The 19,625-nt window shown below is 38.8% G+C and overlaps 8 protein-coding genes across 10 annotated transcripts in view; 5 read left to right on the plus strand and 3 right to left on the minus strand.

Annotated features, from left to right (window-relative positions):
• The window catches only part of LOC136411517 (large ribosomal subunit protein mL62), a 24,882-nt gene extending 16,762 nt beyond the window's left edge, over positions 1-8,120 (plus strand). The window contains exons 2-4 of the mRNA XM_066394514.1: positions 7,239-7,410; positions 7,465-7,653; positions 7,820-8,120. Coding sequence (XP_066250611.1) covers positions 7,258-7,410; positions 7,465-7,653; positions 7,820-8,083 — 606 coding nt within the window. The 5' untranslated portion in view covers positions 7,239-7,257 and the 3' untranslated portion in view covers positions 8,084-8,120. The remainder of the gene's footprint in view (positions 1-7,238; positions 7,411-7,464; positions 7,654-7,819) is intronic.
• LOC136414819 (zinc finger protein 37-like) lies at positions 115-3,344 on the plus strand. The gene is made up of 7 exons (XM_066399453.1): positions 115-404; positions 657-905; positions 968-1,869; positions 1,940-2,132; positions 2,186-2,411; positions 2,458-2,725; positions 2,840-3,344. Exons 1-7 carry the CDS (start codon positions 282-284, stop codon positions 3,084-3,086), a joined length of 2,208 nt encoding a protein of 735 aa, XP_066255550.1. The 5' UTR covers positions 115-281; the 3' UTR covers positions 3,087-3,344.
• Positions 3,908-7,076, minus strand: Reps (RALBP1 associated Eps domain containing). 2 transcript variants are annotated; one of them, XM_066390406.1, is made up of 8 exons: positions 6,857-7,076; positions 6,302-6,568; positions 6,127-6,247; positions 5,897-6,062; positions 5,373-5,841; positions 4,920-5,313; positions 4,758-4,860; positions 3,908-4,615 (listed from the first exon to the last, which is right to left on the minus strand). In XM_066390406.1, exons 1-8 carry the CDS (start codon positions 7,004-7,006, stop codon positions 4,405-4,407), a joined length of 1,881 nt encoding a protein of 626 aa, XP_066246503.1. In that variant the 5' UTR covers positions 7,007-7,076; the 3' UTR covers positions 3,908-4,404. The 2 variants fall into 2 exon arrangements, with proteins under 2 accessions (XP_066246503.1, XP_066246495.1); XM_066390398.1 differs by having other exon boundaries at positions 5,897-6,065.
• A 199-nt stretch (positions 8,121-8,319) lies between the features above and the next one.
• LOC136420051 (putative RNA-binding protein Luc7-like 2) lies at positions 8,320-11,203 on the plus strand. 2 transcript variants are annotated; one of them, XM_066406752.1, is made up of 7 exons: positions 8,450-8,478; positions 8,534-8,628; positions 8,952-9,002; positions 9,983-10,081; positions 10,133-10,564; positions 10,620-10,825; positions 10,882-11,203. In XM_066406752.1, the coding sequence occupies exons 4-7, from the start codon at positions 9,986-9,988 to the stop codon at positions 10,976-10,978; spliced, it is 831 nt and encodes a 276-aa protein (XP_066262849.1). In that variant the 5' UTR covers positions 8,450-8,478; positions 8,534-8,628; positions 8,952-9,002; positions 9,983-9,985; the 3' UTR covers positions 10,979-11,203. The 2 variants fall into 2 exon arrangements, with proteins under 2 accessions (XP_066262838.1, XP_066262849.1); XM_066406741.1 differs by lacking the exon at positions 8,952-9,002 and having other exon boundaries at positions 8,320-8,478.
• A 592-nt stretch (positions 11,204-11,795) lies between these two features.
• Positions 11,796-13,798, plus strand: LOC136409710 (WD repeat domain phosphoinositide-interacting protein 3). The gene is made up of 6 exons (XM_066391400.1): positions 11,796-11,984; positions 12,099-12,274; positions 12,427-12,684; positions 12,735-12,923; positions 12,977-13,214; positions 13,271-13,798. Exons 1-6 carry the CDS (start codon positions 11,918-11,920, stop codon positions 13,375-13,377), a joined length of 1,035 nt encoding a protein of 344 aa, XP_066247497.1. The 5' UTR covers positions 11,796-11,917; the 3' UTR covers positions 13,378-13,798.
• LOC136409717 (ubiquitin-like protein 4A) lies at positions 13,641-14,291 on the minus strand. Its single transcript, XM_066391411.1, has one exon. The coding sequence runs from the start codon at positions 14,225-14,227 to the stop codon at positions 13,835-13,837; it is 393 nt and encodes a 130-aa protein (XP_066247508.1). The 5' UTR covers positions 14,228-14,291; the 3' UTR covers positions 13,641-13,834.
• A 174-nt stretch (positions 14,292-14,465) lies between these two features.
• Positions 14,466-15,745, minus strand: LOC136419200 (replication factor C subunit 4). The gene is made up of 2 exons (XM_066405405.1): positions 14,916-15,745; positions 14,466-14,865 (listed from the first exon to the last, which is right to left on the minus strand). Exons 1-2 carry the CDS (start codon positions 15,652-15,654, stop codon positions 14,468-14,470), a joined length of 1,137 nt encoding a protein of 378 aa, XP_066261502.1. The 5' UTR covers positions 15,655-15,745; the 3' UTR covers positions 14,466-14,467.
• Positions 15,746-16,097: 352 nt separating this feature from the next.
• On the plus strand, positions 16,098-19,329 carry INPP5E (Inositol-3-phosphate synthase). Its single transcript, XM_066389951.1, has 8 exons — positions 16,098-16,619; positions 16,668-16,791; positions 16,886-17,060; positions 17,112-17,269; positions 17,328-17,600; positions 18,352-18,578; positions 18,631-18,854; positions 18,906-19,329. Exons 1-8 carry the CDS (start codon positions 16,413-16,415, stop codon positions 19,018-19,020), a joined length of 1,503 nt encoding a protein of 500 aa, XP_066246048.1. The 5' UTR covers positions 16,098-16,412; the 3' UTR covers positions 19,021-19,329.
• The last annotated feature ends 296 nt before the right edge of the window (positions 19,330-19,625 follow it).

Consider the following 19,625-nt stretch of genomic DNA (forward strand, 5'->3'; position numbering starts at 1 on the left):
TCTTTTGAAGCCGTTGCTGCCATATTTACAACTTTGCTCCAGAACATTATGAGAATGTTGTTACGTCATTGTCACTTTTGTCATCACACGCGCAATGCAGTAGCCCAGTTAAGTTACGTTTTTAAGTAGTAACTCAGATGGATTCAGTTTGTTTTTGGTGTTTTAGTATGTTTATCTCACAGAAAAATTGAAAATTTAACGTTTCTAAAGTTTTTTATAAAAAAAAATCGCAATTAAAATTAAAAATCACATGGGGCATACTCTTATAGCGGTTTCACGTCATGAAAGAGGGAGAATGTAGGTTGTGCTCCGGAAACTTGAGCATTCCACAGTCCGGTTCGTCGTTGGTGAATAATAAGCCTATTCTACACAATTTGAGTCAAATTTCGCCTGACTACGTTAAGGTAAGTGGCAGACTGGTGTTTCTCTGCATCAACCCTCATCTCGCAAGAAATAGCTTAGAAAAGCGCGAGAAATCTCTGATTTTTGTATTGGAAGCGCCATATTGTCCAGAAGTAGAATGACGCCAAGAATGCTAATATTACTAATATCACCTAATATTTGATTATTTCTATCTATTTCGATAGTATATCAATACTTAAAGGTGTCCCAAGAGGGAATAACTATATGCTTATTGTATTTTTATTTTTTTCTAGAATATCAACTTAACTGAAGAATTTCTAATATGTACCCCATGCATTGACAAAATTAAAACTTTGGCCAGTTTCAAGGAAACTACAATTTCTAGTGAATCTAAACTAGAAACAAATAACTCAACTGAATTCTTGAAAAGTGTTTCTAAAGATGTGAATAACATTTGCCGCCTTTGCTTAACTGCAGAAATAAACAATGAGAGATGCTTATTTGACTTTGAAGACCTGCTGTCAAAATGCCATCTTCCAGTGGTATGTAAAATATTCAAGTCCCCTTATTGATTTGTTTGAACTTCACATTTAATTTCCCGCAGAACAAAAGCATTGAAACTCCCAGCAAGCTCTGCCAATCTTGTTACTTACTTCTTCAATGCATGGATGAATTTTTCTCTGAGTGCTTGAGAGAAACTACAGTTGACTTGCTTTCAAGCAGGTCTGACAAGCTTAGTGTTAAACTCACTGGATCTCCAAAATTCTATAAAAGTAAAAAATCTGAGGACTTGCCCTCTGCTATTATGGCTGAACAAAGCTCAAATAAAAAGATAGTTTTAAAGAAAATTAAAAACCCAATTAAGCTGATTAAAAGTCCCAGAAACATTTCTCCTTCACTAGATATTTGCAATATGACTTCAAATATGGATGATGAAGTGATGGTCACTGAACTACCCTCAACAGGGTATACTACTACTGAGGAGCTTGTAGAGGTGTTAGAAAGGCAGTCAGATGAGATAGACTCTGTGGAGGCCCAGAAACCTCCTGAAGATGTTGTTGAGCCAAAAATTTTTAAAGGCAAAAAGAGAGTTTCTAGTGAGGCTAATAAACTGGCAGAGGGTAAGCGACCTAGGAGGAGTGCTAGAGAGGCTGTTATAAGCACTGAAAAAGAGAAGACTTCAAGTGGTAAAGAGAAGGAGGAACCACCTAAAAAGAGATTAAAAAAGACTCAAACTAATATGGGAAGTGCAAAGAAGCAGTCTGAGGATAAAGAGAGTAATGCCCTTCACAATAATGATTTGAGACTGGAAAACAGGCCTGTACAAGTCACTATTATAAAAGGGAAAAAGAGGACTAATAAAGCTAAGTTAGATAAAGCTTGGTTAGAGCTTACAGGGCAAACTGATTCGAATGCAAGTGGAAGTGGCAAGAAACCTGAGAAGAAACAGGATGCAGTTGAAATTACTGTGGTGAAGAAGAAGCTTGGGCGGCCACGTTCTTCTGAGTGAGTGTTATACTTTCTTTGCAATTTTAACTGCTTCATTTACTCTACTGTAACAAAAATATGTTTTTAGTAAACCAGCTGTAGTAAAGAAAAAGAAAAAAGTCCTGTGGCTACATTGCAGTTTATGTCAATTCAAAACATATGCTCAAAATAGCTTTATACAACACCAGCTGATACACAACATAATGTCTGAATTGCCCACGTTGTATTGTGAGTACTGTAGATTTAACACCACCAGTCAGGAGCTAATGAATCAGCACAAAGTGAGGGATAGTTAAGGTCATCCCAAGAAGTTCCTTAAACATTTGTCTTTCAGGGAACACACGAAACCCCAAACTTATCCTATAAATGCGTGTTTTGCGACGACTTTTTCAAAAAGAAATCATCTTGCATGTACCATACTTTGCGGCACGATGACCAAGACGTGGCCAGTCAATTTTACTGTCTTGTCTACAGTGCAGCTGCTGATGAAGAGTATTTTGAGTGCTATCAGTGCGATTATCAAAACGCGGAAGAGAGTCCCATGCCCGATCATGTGATTGGTAAGAAAAGATGAATAGCGAAACCTGGGCTACTGTACAGTTCCAGAGCATACCATTGAAATCCCCAAGAATCCTCTATTGGCGAAGTTTAATTGCGATGAGTGTTCCTACAAGACGAAATCTGAAGAGGCCTTGGAGCGCCACAAAAAGCTCCATCTAAACCGCGTTTCGAAACCCGGGAAGGGCAAATCGAAAGCCGTTAAACAAGAGGCTCAAAACCCTGAGGATATGCCTTTGCTGAAGTGCGACAAGTGCCATTACATGACGCATTACCGACGAAGTTTGGTCAATCACATCGGACTTAAACATAACCGGTAGGTAATTACACAACACAACACAAAAAACACAGTAGAAAAGGTCCGAAAAACATACGTTTAGTTTTCATTGTCTTACGAATTTTCTATACAAAATTTATTTGTCCATGGTAGGGCTGTTCCTCCTCTTGTAGCAGCTGTAGACGCGTCGGCGAAAGCCATCGAAGAGGGCAAGACTATGTATTACTGCAACGAGTGTTCGTACAGTACGTACAGAAAAGAAAATATGCCCAGGCATGTTTTGGTGCACCGGACTAAGGAGAATATGGAAATGTTCGAGTGCCCGCATTGTATATTTGAGACTAAACACCGCAGGAGTTATACGAGACATATGGAGACGAGGCATGGAGTTATAATCTGAGCTCCTGCCGTAACTTGAAATCGGGCAGAGACTTTTTTTATTCGCATTTGTAGTAAGTCATTTATTTTTAATATTTAATTAAGTTTATGTAAATGTATAGGATGGGCAACTTTGGATGTTTATATAGGAAATCTAAGTAACTATAGAAGAACAACCAACAACGCGCATTTAAATATGCAAGTCAACCAATAAAATTTATTTTTAATGGAAAAAATCACTTTCCAATGGTGTCTAAGCCAAGTATGACTCATATTATGTATATAAACGTCGAAATTTGCCAACCTTGTACATATATAATGTAAAATGTGTTAATGAATAAATGAGTGAAATAAGTATGCAGATAATCTAGTTTACTTATTCTTTGTTTTATAATTACCCAGGAAAATTGTTTAAAAAAATGGAAACACTCCGTTTTAAAATGAGGATGAGAGTTTCCAAAAAAAGGGCGAAGGACCCCGTCATTAAGCAATTTGGGAAGGAAACGCCACTATTTTATATTTTCAATCATATATTTTGCGAAAAACTAAATAAGAGCCATGAATGATTGTAGTATATGTATAAAGGGGCATATGCAGCCAATAAAATATGTAAAGAATTAGAGACTAAAGAATCAATGTTTTATGAAAAAAGCCGTAATAATACTCGAAAAAGAAAGCAACAACCTCGCTATATAAAGTTTTAACCTAAACTAATTCAGATTTCTATATAATAATAATATACAAAGTTCACCATTTCGAGAGGAAAAAATAAAGATTAACCTTATTGATAATAGACATATATCCCTATGTATATCACATAACTTTTTTAACAATTTCTTTTAGAGATTTTTGTTGACGTAAATTTTATTATTATCGTTAAACATCTCGTAAAACGCAATAAGTTTAAGATTAAATTTTTCTTGTTAAACAGTCAACTAGTTAAAAAACAACGTTTCAGAGCTTATGGGCTATTCTGATGAATCTGAGAACAACTAGATATTTAACTATTGAAAGGTACTTTTAGTATAAATTATTTGTCTGATTAGAACTGAGAACTTGGGGTAACTTTGACGTAATTACGTAAAATAAGACAGGAGATTCTGGACTGCGCCTTATGCATTATTCCGGAGATTCAACTACTAAAACCGAAAACAACAATTGATACTAATACAAAACGGTTTAAGCCTGCATCTCTCGTATTAACAACGTCCTACAATTGCTTACCGATTTAAAATTGTTATTTACTAATTTGATTGATATATATCTTGAGGTTTGCGCATGAGAATCAGCAAATATAAGTAAATAACAAAACCAAACAAATCGGTAATTTACTTCTACAACTAATTCCCGTTTTGCATCGCTTGGATCATTTCCAATTTGACTTTAAGCCTCATCTTTTCTTCCTTAACATCTGCCAGTTGTTGGCTCAGTTCCTGACATGTTCGTAATAATGCAGTGTTCTCCACTTGAAGTCTCTCAAACTCCTCCCATTGCTCTTCTTCCAGGGCGTCCAATGGAGATCGCTCTCTGGATGAAGGCTTACCTGGTTTTCTTAAACAAAACATACTTATCAGAAACGGTCAGAAATATATCTACGTACTCAGTAGTTTCTACACATTTCTGAAGCTTTCGAATTGAATTATCTGTTTAAATAAAGCTATAGGCTGTCTCACAACCAACAATGTACTCCTACCTATACACTTCGAAGGCTCCGTGCTTCTTTGGAACACCCTCCGTCGAGTCTTGGGCGAATAATTTTGCAAACAGTTTCTTCCTTTCAGCCTCATACACATCCCCTATGAAAAGTGATAAATAATTGCCATTATTTTTTGAGTAGTTGCAACAGCTCGCTTACCGGGAAATATCCCATCTTCCTGTACATTTTCATACTGCTCAAACCTGTTGAAATCAGCAAAACAAGCTTTGTCCTCAGTTTGCGGAGTGGTCTCCCCTTCGGAGCTTTGACTGATCAGCTTTTTACCACTGGGGCTCACTCGTGGTGGAGGCGCAGGGGGAGCACTAGGTTTTCCCAATCGGTTTAAATCAAGTGAAGAACTCCTACCATGCGTTTTAAACGGTCTTGGAGGTGGCGGAGGGGGTTTTTCCTTCTTTGGAGGAGGGAAGACCGGCAAACTCACTGGACCTAATTCCTCTGGAGGCGGCGGAATGGCCCCCAATGCTCTGGCGTTGATTTTTTTAGGCTGTGGTCGTTGAATTGCGCTGTTTTGTTGCGATGTCGGGAGCAGGTTCTGTGTGATCCAATTCTTAATTATCAATATGTACATATATATTATTAATCTATTTTTACCTGTAAGTTATTTCCCTCCCCCCTTTTGGGACTACTCAAATCAATGGCATCAGGAATGTCCTCGCTTTGCACAGCAACGCCTGCAGCCACCATTTCTGGCGTCAACCTCCTTGGCACTGGATGCCTCAGATCTGGATCGTTTTGATCAATGTGGAAGTCAAAATTCACAGGTTTTATCCCAGGGGATGAAACAGTTGAACTGGTGGGACTATCAGTAAATGTGGTCCATTCTTTCACCAAGTCTTTAGCATAAGATGCTGGCTCTGGGTGCAGTTTTGGATTAGGAAGCTTCGGAATATCGTTTTGCGGCTGCAGAGACACCGGTAAAACATCGGGAATCGGAATTTTGTGCTTTCGTAACACCACTAAATGCATAGCAGTGAAGAATTCTTGGAGAGAAAGGGCACCATCTTTGGTAACATCAGCTAATTGCCAGATTTTTCTTAGCTCTTCTATAGGCAATTGAGATCTAGTGAAAACTATGAAATAAACCATAAGCCTCAGTATTTATTGCTCTAAGGTACCTTTCAAAAAAAGTCCTTGCTACTGGCCCTGCCAGCAAGGCACTGGTATTCTCCTGAAGCTTTTGAAACTGTTTTGTGTAATATTCCTTTTGTTCCTGAGTCAGCACCCAAACCTCTGCAGAAACCTCTGTATCATCATCGCTGCTATGCCTATCAGATGACTCTTCTTCTAGGAAAAATAACCCTCTGAGCTGACCCTAAACACACATTCTCTCTGAGGAAAAACATACCCAAAAGCTGTCTCTGCTCCTCAGAAACCAATCCCTGCCAAGCCCAATTCCGATCCTGGATACTATTGGTAGGAGTAGGACTGTCAGAGGCAGGACTAGACACATCAGGAGAACATCTTACCTAAAGCATATCATACATGGATCAACACAAAAATTGAAATGTTCAAATAGTTACAGTTTCACTGTCAGCTTCGGAATCAGTGCTAATGGAACTCGTGATTGAGTCCTCAGCATCTTGGCTCAATTCAATTAAATCTGGAATAGGAGATTGAGACTCTAAAGGACCCCAAGTGAATCGGGGTAAGGGCAGATCTATCTTGCTAGTAATTAGGTCAATTCTAATCGGTATGTTGAATTGATATGCAGCTATTAGTTTTAGGGCGGAGAAAAACTGCTTTTTGTTCAAGTAGTTCGTGCCTGGCGTCCAGCATATTTCTGCAATCTAAATGCAAAGAATTGATATTACAATATCCAATGGCAATAGGGAATGTTTTGCTGCAAAAACAATCATGGAAGCTTTATACTGGCTCTTCATATGGTCTTCAATTTTAGCCAATTTGAATTGAGTCCAAGAGTCTCATGCACCTTTCAAATGATGCGCCATATCATTCAGTTTGTGTTTTATGCCTCTGATATTAAGATAACCTCAAGGTAAATAAAAACATCGTTTTATAGCAGCGAATGTCTCTGTAAACATTGAGGCTGAAACTGCTTAACTACGCTCAATTACCTGGCTAATAACTTCTTCCGGGATATTTCCAGACTTGAACACTTCAGTGGCACGGTGCAATCTGGCTTTTCCGGACTTGTCCTCGTCGCAGCACAAGAATATATCGGAAAAATATCGCTGAAATGTCTCGGATAGATGCAGTTCATCCATTTTCTTACATTTTTTTTTGACGTTTTATTTTTGTGTAGTAAATTTGAATTGAGGTTATCGCCACTCTGAAGTTTTTTGATATTTGACAACTTTGTTATTACTGCAGTCCATCCGAGACATGGTACGCCTCTGTGAAGTAAACCAATCAAAAGCTAGATCGGCTTGTTCTACCGAAACTCTAACCTCATTTCGTTTCGCAAAATAAAAATCAAAAACTATTTTCCTTTATAACAACTAATTAATTAAAGAAAATGATTTCTCTTAAATTCCTCACACCGATTTTAAGCGGCATTACTACCCCCTCATACTTAGAATGCTTCTTCCGTAGCTTAGCTTACAAAAGTGCCATTTCCTTGGACAAACTATACCCCAATAGCAGTCTTAAAATCACCACCCCTACTAAGGTAAACAACCCTTAAAATCAGTTTAATCTGCCTTTAAAGAAAAGTTAATTCCAGCCATCTGGAGCTCAAAGCCCCGATTTTGATGGCTACATTCCTATGGATCAAATAGAAATTTCCTACAGCTGCAGCTCAGGCCCGGGAGGCCAAAATGTAAACAAAGTCAATACAAAAGTGGATGTGCGTTTTCACCTACATTCGGCCAATTGGTTAAGCGATAAAGTCAAGGCAAAAGTCTCAGAAAAGGTATGACAATCATAAGGATCATTGAAGAGAACCCTTAAGTAGACCTAAAAATATCAGTTTCTTAGGAATAACATGAGCTTAAAAAAATATTTTTCAAAATTTCAACTGCCCCTTTTGCGTTTTCATACATTTCTACAGGATGCATAATTGGAAGCCTTCATTGCAGTTCCAATCAAGGATTACCAAAGAGGGCCACCTGGTGTTTCGGTCAGATATCACAAGATCCCAGCAATTGAATTTGGCTGACTGCCTGGAAAAACTAAGGGCCTGTATTAGGAAGTCTTTGTATGAGAGAGCAGAACCTTCTGAGGAGACTCAGGAGCGGATCCAAAAGAGGATTGAAAAGGCTAATAGAGAGAGACTAGCCAGAAAAAGGCACCATGGAGCCTTGAAAGCTGAGAAACACTTAACTGATAACGTCGAATTTTAGTTTTAGACATATTGTTGAATATAAGGTATTGAGATTTTATGTTTTTTTATGGAATAAATTTAAACCATAGTTTTCCTTTTTCGATAAATAATTGTTATATGAATGTCTGAGTACTTTCGATGACGTAATAATTTGATTGCCTCCTTGGTGAAGAATAAATAATTCTTGTGACAACTGACACCGTCACTGCTACGTCATCCACTACCTCGCACGTCTTCCATTTTGTTTTTGTCCAAAACGACGAGAAGCCGTAGAGCGCGTTTCTAAACGGTTGTAATCCTTATATCGAACATTTTCCTGGCTGTAACCATCAAAAAACTCGCCAACACCAACTATGTCGGCTCACGACCAAATGCGGGCGATGCTGGACCAGCTTATGGGCACTGGCCGAAATGGTAAGTGGCCAACTCAATTGCGTTATTGATCGCTCAAATTATGGTTCCTTTTTAGGCGAAAACAACAAGTTTCAAGTGAAATACAACGAGCCACGAGTGTGCAAATCTTTCCTCCTGAGCTGCTGCCCTCATGAGATTCTTTCATCCACGGTAGGTTGTCTTCTTACTTTTCGTTTGGCATTTCCATCACACTGCAAGGGGTTTGTTCACTGCGGCCGTGTTGTTGCGCGTTCTCAGAGCTTTTATCTTTGTCGAAAGCATAGATGCGGTAGACGACGTATGTCGGATGTTGGTGTGACGGTGCAACGGTGGTCCTAGTGAACAAACTCGATAATGACTATTTTACTTTTATGGGCTGTTTAGTAACATTTCCTCTGCAGTTAAAGAAAATATGAACTTTAAGTGTGTCATTTCTTGAAATACTCAAAAGTGTGCTTTACTCGGAACACTAATATGATGCACTGTATTTTCAGAAACTTCAAATATCTAATAAAAGATGAGGAAAATAGGTGTTAGTTTTGTATGTAAGTACACCGACGTACGTATAAATAACAATTTCTTTAGCATATTGTGAATAGTATATATCAAACGAGAGATTTCTTGTTTCCATTGTGGGGCCAGGACTATGTCCCTGCAATGGAAATTTGAAGTTGGCGTAAATATTGATAAAAGCCAGATTGGAATTAAGTTGACCATGGTTTGTGTTGTACATGACAGTGCAAACACTTTGAACCACAGTAGAAGTACCTAATCTTACATCACAACTTAATAGCAGGGACAGTCCAAACATTTACATAAATACCACATTTGTGGCCTTCTGGTTTTTGTCAATATTTCCTTTGGTTGAAAGCAGAGAGGCGCCTGGTTTTCTTGGTAAGTTTCGGTATACTAGTAGCAATAATTCGCCGTTACTAACCTCATTCTGAAAGAACAGTGGTAAGTAAAAGTTTTCCAACAGAAAGAATAATCAGTGCCCGCAATTGTACTTACTACATACAAACTGACCGAAATTCGCCCGCAGTGTTGTCTCAATGCTGTGAGTATGTATGCATTTTGCCTAACATTTAGGGTTCGTAAAGACCAATATCTTGTGAGTATAAAAAATTGTCTCTCATTGGTCCAGCACGGTTTTGAAAATTAGCCAAAATTGTCTTGTTTGCGAGAAAAAGAGTCGGCGGAGTAGCGAATCCTTGTAAGTTTATGTTAATCTTTGTTATATTTTATAATATAAGTATGTGGAGGAGAGCAGCAGTTGGGGACGCAGCTAGAACACAAGAAGTTCAATTCAATCGCTTCACAAAGGCTGCAAACAGTGTGTTCTAGCTGCGTGTATCTATTAGGGGCCATTCCGGAAGGTGCGAATTTTTGGATTTTTACTTTGCCTTCAAGGCTCTTAAATTAAAAAAAAGCCAAAAGTGCGCAGATGATAATGTTCAACTACAGTCAAATTGAAGGCCGCTGTGAGGGTGTTCTGCTTTCTTTAAAAGTCACTTTTGTTCAACAGCGCATGGACTTGGGTGAGTGTCCGAAGATCCACGATTTGGCGTTGAGGGCCGACTATGAAAATGCACAGAAGAACAAGGACCACTTCTACGACCTTGATGTAAGTTAAAGAACCATTGACCAAGCAATTTCTTGAGCAGAAAAATCGCAGGCAATGGAACACCTCCAAGCTTTCATCAGTGACTGCGATCGGCGCACCGAAGCAGCAAAGCAACGTCTAGCTGAAACTCAAGAGGAACTTTCTGCTGAGGTAGCAGCGAAGGCCAATGTGGTGCATGAGCTCCAAGAGCAAATCGGTCAAAAACTGGCAAAGGCGGAGTCCCTCGGAGCTGAGGGTTTTGTAGACGAAAGTATGAAGCTTATGGAAGAAGTGGAGGAATTCAGGAAGAAGAAACTGGAAGCCGAACAGGAGTACCGCAATTCGATGCCAGCGAGCAGTTATCAGCAGCAAAAACTGAGGGTTTGTGAGGTCTGCTCTGCTTATTTGGGCATTCACGATAATGATAGGCGTCTGGCTGATCATTTTGGGGGAAAGCTGCACCTGGGCTTTATTAAAATTAGAGAAAAGCTGACGGAGTTGGAGGTGTGTTCATTCAACATGATATTTGTTCCTTGATTGACCCTGAGTTATTTAACAGAAAACATCGGAGAAGCGCAAAGACGAGCGGAAGAAGGCCATGAAAGACAGGGACAGAGACGATGATCTCTATTCCGGTCGCAGATACAAGGAGCACTACGTGGGGGGGAGAGAATTGGACAGGCGTTCTCGTAGACATCGTTCGAAATCTAAAGAGAGAAGAGATACCAAGGATAAGAGGGACAAAGACAGAGATCACAGAGACAGGTAATTCTACTTTTTTAAGCATCGAAAATTGTTCTTGGACGATCTCGATTGAACAGGAGAAGGTCCAGGTCTAGAAGCAGAGACCGAAGCCGCAGGTCACACTCGCATCATTCGGGATCCAGCGACAAGAAACGTGACCGCGAGAGGGATTAATTACTACTCCGCCTCCAACCATTTACACTGTTTTAATACATTATTTGGGAATTATAGCTTAGATACTGGAAATTATGAGTTAAAGTACAAAATCTTCTAGAGATCTAAACTCATATTTCAAGTGAGCATTGGTTACAGGTACACATACATTTTGTAGATACTTAAGAAGTTATAATTTATGTGTAATCCGTCTTTGTTTCATTAATTAAAGATGTTGAAATTGAATGGTATTGATGGTTTTTGTGGACCTTTCAACGGTACAAATTAGGCTGCAAAGAAACCTCTTTAACGGCTGGCTATGAAGTAGCCTCTTTACTGCCCAGGCATTAAAACGCTTTTTAATTGCTGGAAATTTGGTGAGCAGTAACTAGGCGGCAAAGGTAAAAAAATCCAAAAACGCGTAAGACACGTAAAAAAGTAAATTGAGAATGAGGAAGAGTGATGTTTTTTTCGATTCTGCGCAAACGATTAACGCTCCGGCAGTAAATTTGCCACTTTTTTCTCTTGCGAAATAAGTGACGATCGAGTGATCTTGAAAAAAGCTCACAATAGACGATAAACCATCAACTTGGGACGTTGACTACCACTTGCTATTTACCATCAAGTAGATAGCCACTAATGAATCTATCCAAGACATGCCTCTGATATTCCAACTCTTACTAATTATTTTCAATGAGTATTAATAAACCAGCGGACCTCTGATTTATTTGCGACATTGCCACAGTACTTACAAAATTGCACTTAACATTCTAACATGACAATTCTTTTAGCCAATGAAAATCCTTTGTGTATAGCGCCACCTTTTCTCCGCTGCACGAAGAAATTTCTAACCTTTTGAGGTTATAATCTTTTATCAAAACAAATATGTCGGCCGTAAATCCCGTTTCTTGTCCTAACAAAATGAGTTTCTTTCCTTTAAATTAACCAAAACCACCCAATATGAACCTAAGCAACAACAATCAACACGGTAACGGCTTGCTCTTTGCAGGATTTAACCAGGACCAAGGTAATTAAAGCCTCAAACCTCCTGTAAACTGCGCATATTGACTGTAAACATCACCTGAACTAGTGCCAACACTTGCATGTGATGTGAATTTGCATTTCTCTTTATTTACATTAGGGTGCTTTGCTTGTGCTACGAATACCGGCTTCAGAATATTCAACTGCGACCCCTTGAAAGAAAAAGTGCGCCAGGACTTTGATGATGGAGGGCTTGGATATATTGAGATGCTATTTAGGTGCAACTATTTGGCACTCGTCGGCGGAGGAGACAGGCCGCTTTACCCCCCAAACAGGGTGAGATTAACCCCCTCCTCCCTTTTTAATAAACTGTTTGTCAAATTTAGCTGGAATGGCAAATTTTTTGTTCATTTTTGGGAGGTTTTCATTGTTTGATTTGTTATTCTAATTATTGTGACAAACAGTTCAGTTGAAAGAAGACTGTTTAGGTCATGATATGGGATGACCTAAGGAAAACCACTCCAATTTACTTGGAATTCAATGACCCAGTCTTGAGTGTCCGTTTGAGGAGGGACAGAATAGTTGTAGTCTTAGATGGGGTCATTAAAGTGTATACATTTACTCAAACGCCCACACAGATACATGTATTTGAGACTTGCTCTAATCCTAAAGGTTTGTGTGTATTATGTCCAAATAGTAATAATTCTATTTTGGCTTTTCCTGGAAGAAAGACTGGATATGTTCAGGTTAGTACATGCCTTGGTTAGTAATTAATTAGTAGCAATTTTGTGGATAGCTTATAGATCTTGCAAATACAGAAAAGCCTCCACTGGATGTGCCTGCACATGAGGCTCACATAAGTTGTATATCTCTAAATTTGCAAGGCACTCAGTTGGCAACTGCCAGCGAGAAAGGCACTTTAATTAGAGTCTTTGACACAACTACTGGTGATAAAATTCATGAGTTGCGCCGAGGCGCGCACCAAGTTAGTATGCTGTACTTATGAAAAAGCTCAAGCTAACTGCAACTCTTTAATAGGCCAACATTTACTGCATAAATTTCAACAATTCCTCCACACTGCTTTGTGTCTCCTCAGACCATGGAACAGTGCACATTTTTGCCTTGGATGACCCAAAGCTGAACAAACAGTCCAGTCTGGCAAACACAATGTTTTTGCCCAAATATTTCTCCTCAACTTGGTCATTTTGCAAATTTACTGTGCCTAATGGGCCACCTTGTATATGTGCTTTTGGACAGGACAGCAGCTCAGTTATTGGTATTACATATTAGAACGGTTTCACAAGGTTTTATTACCGTTAACCAAATTTTCAGTGGTCTGTGCTGACGGGTCATATTACAAGTTTGTGTTTAACCTGAAAGGGGAATGTGTGCGAGAACATTGCGCTCAATTTTTGGAACTGTTGGATGAGTCCCTTTAGTTTTAAGTCCTATTTAATTAAGTGTCTAAGTTTTGTGGTCTTTTGTTGGTTTTTGTGATTTTTTTACCTTCAGTAGAAGGTAAGTCCTATTAATATTACTTTTGTCTTGGAACAATAGGAAGTGAAGGCCATGCGTTTGTGTTACATAATTGCCACAGAGAGGCTGGATGTGAGTTCTATAGGAAATGAATTCATTTTTATGTACGATAGGATTCTTATTATTTGTATTGAAGTATATGATGAAATAAAAATTAAATGTTAGTAAAATCTCCTGTTTAATGTATAAGATGATACAGTACTATGTTAAGCCCAGCAGTAATGCTTTGGACCTGACTTGTTAATGCTTTAAAGTTGCCAGCCTTTGGTAGAAAAAGAGCTATTATAGATTAAACACTACAAATAAATATAATTTTTCAAGATCTCCTGTGTTTGGCTATTAAAAAGTATCACAAAACCTTTATTTCTGTCCATGTAAATTCTCTATCGCCATTCTCTCCAAGTCATCCAGACTCAAGTTATTCACAGTAGTGTGAAAGTTCTTCATAAACTCATCCACTAGAATTGTAGTCTGTTGCTCTGAATAATATTTGCGGAAAAACCTGCCAAGGGCAAGTGGCAGACTTTCCCCCTTTTTAACTACCACATAAAGCTTGGTGCCCTCCTTGATTTTGGGGTAATCACCTATGGACTTGTCTTCCTGTAAAGGAGACCCCATCACTATTAAAGTCTGTTGAGAAATGGGAATTTTCAGGTCTTTTTCCACTTTCTTCTTCAAGTCCAATATTAGGGTGTTCTGGTCTACTTCAGCAGAAGTGCTGCCTCCTTTTAGGGATTTAATTATTATTTGCATTGTGAGTGATTTAAGTTCTTTAAAAGTGTAGAACTCTAATATTAAAGGCGGACTAGTTGGATACAAAATATCGAAGTAAATAAATTGTTTTAAGCACGTTAGACATTTTTAGGTTAGATGTGTGGTCAACCAATATGGCCACCAAGGTAGGCTAATGTTAATAAATGACAAGTTAATTCATGACAAAAAAACCTTTATTTGAGAAAATATCCTAAAATGGCAACAAAACATCAACAATTATTAGGCAAATCCAGGAATTAAAAAACATTTAGCGTTTTCTTCAGCATTCAGTTTTCTCTGCTCAATAGGTATTGTAAGAATCTCTTGAGTGTGCACTGCAAAATCAAGCAAATGAGTAAAATCAGACTTGCTGCAAGTGCTATGGAAGCTGGCCTCAGCTAAGTATTCCCCAATTTCTGCCTTTAAGGGCTCGCTTATAGTCTCAGATTCAATGAGCAGATCATTAAACTGCTCAAAAATTTTATGAGTTGGATATGCCTGTTGCTCAAGGTCATTGACAAACTGAATTATGTCAGTTATATCTGACTGGTTTTTGCAGAGATTCAAGAAGTCCAAAACCCATTTGCTGGGAACCACTGTCAAGACTTCATAAACATTTTCTAACGTGATGTAATTGCCTGAAAAATACTTTTGCAAGTTATATACAAAAAAAAGTACTTGAACTAACCTTCCCCTTTAAGATTGGCACAGCTTTGGAGGGCAGTAATGGCCTTCCTCATATCTCCCCCGCTTTCCTTGACCAAAGTTTTTAATACATCCTCAGCAATTAAAACCTCTTCTTCCTTGCAAATATACTGCAATCTCTCCAAAGCAAATAATTGCTTTAGAGGCTTATATCTGAATTTAGTACAGCGAGAAGTTAGTGGCTCAATAATCCTTGAAACATAGTTGCACAACAAGCAAAACCTTGTGGTTTTAGTCTCCTTCTCCATGGTCCTCCTCAAGGCTGCCTGTGCCGCATGAGTCATGGCATCAGCCTCATCTAATATAACAATCTTCAATGCTGGACATAATTTTCCATCTGCTCTAGAACTGCTCACAGTCAACTGGGAGAAAGTCTTGATTTTGTCTCTAATCACTTGAATGCCCCTTTCATCTGATGCATTTAGCTCTAAGATTCTGTCCTTGTAAAGGTCTCCAAAGAGTTGATGTGCAGCTGCCAGAATGGTACTAGTTTTGCCTGTGCCAGGAGGACCATAGAACAGTAGATTAGGTAGATCAGCTCCTAAGATGCACTCTTGAAGAACTGAGACTGCTTCGTTTTGTTGTACTACGTCCTGCACGGTTTTGGGGCGGTATTTTTCTACCCATTGTAGCTGTCGAATCTTTTTCTTCAGACCTTTTGAGCTAGATGGTTTACTGGTGGATGGATCAGATAGCTTACCGGACTTCAGAAAGGATTGCATTTTGGTGAATACAGAGGATATTAATTATTCAACTAAACCGGAGTTTATTATAGTTTATTGAATTTTAATGAGGAGAATAAGGTTATAAAATGTTTTGTTAATAAAACAATATTTCCCGCCATTTATAGACTTTTGCAGTTAAAATTAGAATTAAAAGATGGGGCTAGTAGAAGCATATGTTCTCAAATCTTGTTTTTGTTTCTCTAGAAAGTACTGTGTTAGAAAGAGGTATAAAATAAAGGTTATATTGTAAAAAGTCAAAAGAATGGTCTTACTAATAAAAACATCTTTTTTGTGATTAATGAAACGCATCCGGATCTTTGATCAGCCAATCAGCTTGCAGTGACGTCAGCATGCGGATAGAACATAACCTCAAATTAATAAGTGATGGTGACAGCTCTTTTGGCAGGATCGAGCAATTAAAAAAAAAACCAATAATTATTTTTAATTGTTTTTAAATTTTATTGACGCGCTATCGCAACAACTTTAATTCAAACTCAACTCTTCTTATCTGCAAGACAATCATGTACCTTTAATCCCATTTAATTTAAGTCGTAAGTACGTTTTCAGTGTAATACAAACATACTTAATCAGGTATTAAAAGTCCAATCGAACTATCATCCGCCTAGTCTCCCTCATTGCACAAACAAAAACTACAAGTGCCTCCGTCCCTAAAGTTTTTATATTATACAATAAAAGCAGCAGCCTCCTAAAAATAGAAAAATCAATACCACTGCTGTGACCTTTTCCATTGAAAAATGAGCCAGGAACGAACAAAATCCAAGCACAAAGGCTTCGCTAGTTTCCTGCTGCCTAGCAGACCGCCTAACAAAGTTGGGGTAGCTGTAAACCGGTCTCAAAGCGCCAAGGAGGCAAACTTGAAAAATCTTGCTATTTCAAAGAGGCCTTTGAGCTTCAACATGAAGAACGGTACCTTGAAGAAAGCTGGCGATTTCCTTGAACCAGTAAGTTTCCCTATTATATGCATCTATTATTAATTCATTAAATTTTAGCCTCTTATGCCCCTGAAGCGAGAAAACAGTTTATCTGAAAGCAACCTCTTTAATGAGGAACATGAAAGTTTAATTGAAAAACCTCTAGAGAGATATGGGTCTCATGAGAGTGTACTTAAAGAAGGTAAATTCAAGTGTTACTGAATTGTTGAAAGTTTTGTGAATTTTGTTGGTTCAGGTTACTCATGACTCAAGTCATGACATTAATGCAATTTTAGCTGTTAGTTGCCTACACAAAATTCCTACTGTAAAAGCTAGGGAGAGAAACTATTTGCATGGCAAAATAGGGGCAAATTCATTATTGGGCCCTCCTGAATTGGACAGGATGTGTCCCAATAGGGAATTGACCATTTTTGTGGGAACTTGGAACATGAATGGCCATTCTCCTCCTAAGTATGTTGTAGCCTACTTAAAATTAGATATCCTTTAATACTTTTAATACAGAGAATTGAATGATTTTGTCCTTCCAATCGGTATGAAACATGTCCCTGATATCTTGAGTTTTGGGACCCAAGAGTCTTGCTCTGAAAGACTTGAATGGGAAGTGTCACTACAAGAAACCATTGGGCCATCTCACATTTTATTCCACTCTTCTAGTTTAGGTACATGTGGTTAATTTTATAATCAAATATTAGGCTTTATATGTATTTAACATTGCAGGCACTCTGCATCTTTGTATATTCATCAGACGAGATCTAATATGGTACGTCTCAGTACCAGAAGACGCGAGTTTGTCAGTCAGACCTGGCAGTGCTTTTCGCACCAAAGGGGCCGTAGCTAGCGCTTTCATGGTGTTTGGAACCTCTTTCCTTTTTGTCACCGCCCATTTGACTGCTCACCAAGAGAAGGTGAAGGAACGTGTGAGCGATGTGAAGAGAATTGTGAATTCGCTAGATCTGCCCAGGTCCCTTCCATGCAAAAATAAAGCTAAAGGTACGCGAATTTGCTGTCTTTGAAATTTTTAGTGAAAGCCGCTGAAAATCTTGGTTAAAGTTCGTTGTTCTTTCAAGTGAATTGAGTGTTCTTTTAAAGAAATTTAAGCAGTAAGTAAAATGGAACAGTTTTAGTGGGTTTGTTTGTGAATAGAGTTTTATTGGTTTGAGCTTCCTTTACACTATTTTAAAGCACTTTTTGAGGAGAACACCGACATGCACTGTCTCTTACTCACTTTTTCTTTCTACCTAAACTGCCGTTTGTTGTAATTACGCGAATGATTATTACACGGAGCTCTCATAGAGAACTCTCAGTCAAAATTTCTTCAAATTCACCATTGATTTAACCCTCGAATTCCTGATTTTGTTGTTGGGTTTCGTTTCTCATCCAGAGTTTGCAGGGTGAGAGCTACTAGCAAAACCTACAGACGTTTTTTCACATAATTAAGGTTCCGTTTACTGTTTAGGGATATAAGTGTGAAGAGGCTTTGTGAGTAGCTCGCAACCTGCAAACCAGGCATCCACATCCTCTGTGGAAATAACGTATGTTTCTTTTATTTTCAGATGACTGCAGTAGTAGAGAAACGAGTAGTACCAAGCAAAGCCTCTACACGACTATCTTGTATTCCCTCAGTAAAGCCCGATTGAAACTCTTGAACATTGAAGTTTTATTTATCTCTGAAAGTTTCCGTCCTGCCACCTGCATTAACAATTCGTTTAACATACCGAAACGGGCATTTTCCGCATTTCAGATGTGACCCAAAACTTCGACTACGTCTTCTGGTCGGGAGACCTAAATTTCCGCCTCGCAACTCCTCGCAGTAATGTCCTAGAGTGGCTCTCCCACACCAGCTTCCCTCTTCCAGCTCACTTGCCACATGGCTACATGCACCATGACCAACTCTGCACGGTGTTGGCCGATGGAGCGGCTTTTCGAGGGTTCTCCGAAGCCAAGATCACCTTCCCGCCCACTTATAAGGTCTTAACACCTCAATAACTAACTCCCTTAATTTTAAACCTCGTTTATCTAGTACGACCCCGGGACCCAGAACTTCGATTCTTCTTCTAAGCAAAGAACCCCGGCGTATACAGACCGAGTGCTCTACAAACAGAAAAACAGCAGGCGGTTAAGCGGGGCCTTGGAACACCCTCCTTTACAGTGCTTAGTCTATGATTCAGTGCAGAGCATTACCACTTCGGACCATAAGCCCGTATGGGGGATGTTTCGGGTGTATTTAAGGCCCGGTCTAGATACGTAAGTAATTGAGCTCCATTGTTTAATTTAGTTGTTTTTTTTTGTGTATAGAATTCCTCTGGCTGCCGGTATGTTCAATAGGGACGTTTATCTCGAGGGCTTGAAGAGGAGGGCAGAGACTTTGAGCAGGAGCAAAGACACAAGTACTGTGTGCTCTCTACAGTAATTTATTATCAATAGGGCAATCCCAAGACAATACTGCTGTTTAGTCCAATTATACGAAGATAAGATGTTTAACAAATTAGAAAGTATTATATCGTTATATTCGGTTTTAGGCGGATTGAAGTTCTCCTAGGCTAGGTTCTGCTCCTTCTGAGCGATCAATCAATCATGATTAGGCGTACTTTTCTAGTCATTTTTCCCCTACAAAGGTCCAGTATTTATATGATTATAAATTAATACCGTTGATTGTTTATTTAGAGAAAAAAAGTCCTATTTTGTATTAAATGATTACAGCTAAAGATCCGTTTTTTCCTCCACCCTTAACAAGGAATCAAAATCCAACCCTCGATAAACGACACGCACGAGCTCCCAGCCAGCTGACAATGAACCACCCCTCACTCCGTCGCCCTCGCACTCACCCATTCTCCCCGCTTTTACACCCCTTTATGGAATTAATTATTACGGGCATGTGCTTAAAATGGTACGACCTCCTAAAAATAGCATCTGGCGGTATTAATCTCTCGTTCAGTCTCGCTCGGAAGTTGTGAGTTGCCGTTTCAGAATTTATCATTTGGCTGAAAGATAAAGACTTGTTTATGTTGAAATCGT

The sequence above is a fragment of the Euwallacea similis genome, chromosome 1 (genome assembly GCF_039881205.1).
Source record: "Euwallacea similis isolate ESF13 chromosome 1, ESF131.1, whole genome shotgun sequence".
Classification (NCBI taxonomy): Eukaryota; Metazoa; Arthropoda; class Insecta; order Coleoptera; family Curculionidae; genus Euwallacea; species Euwallacea similis.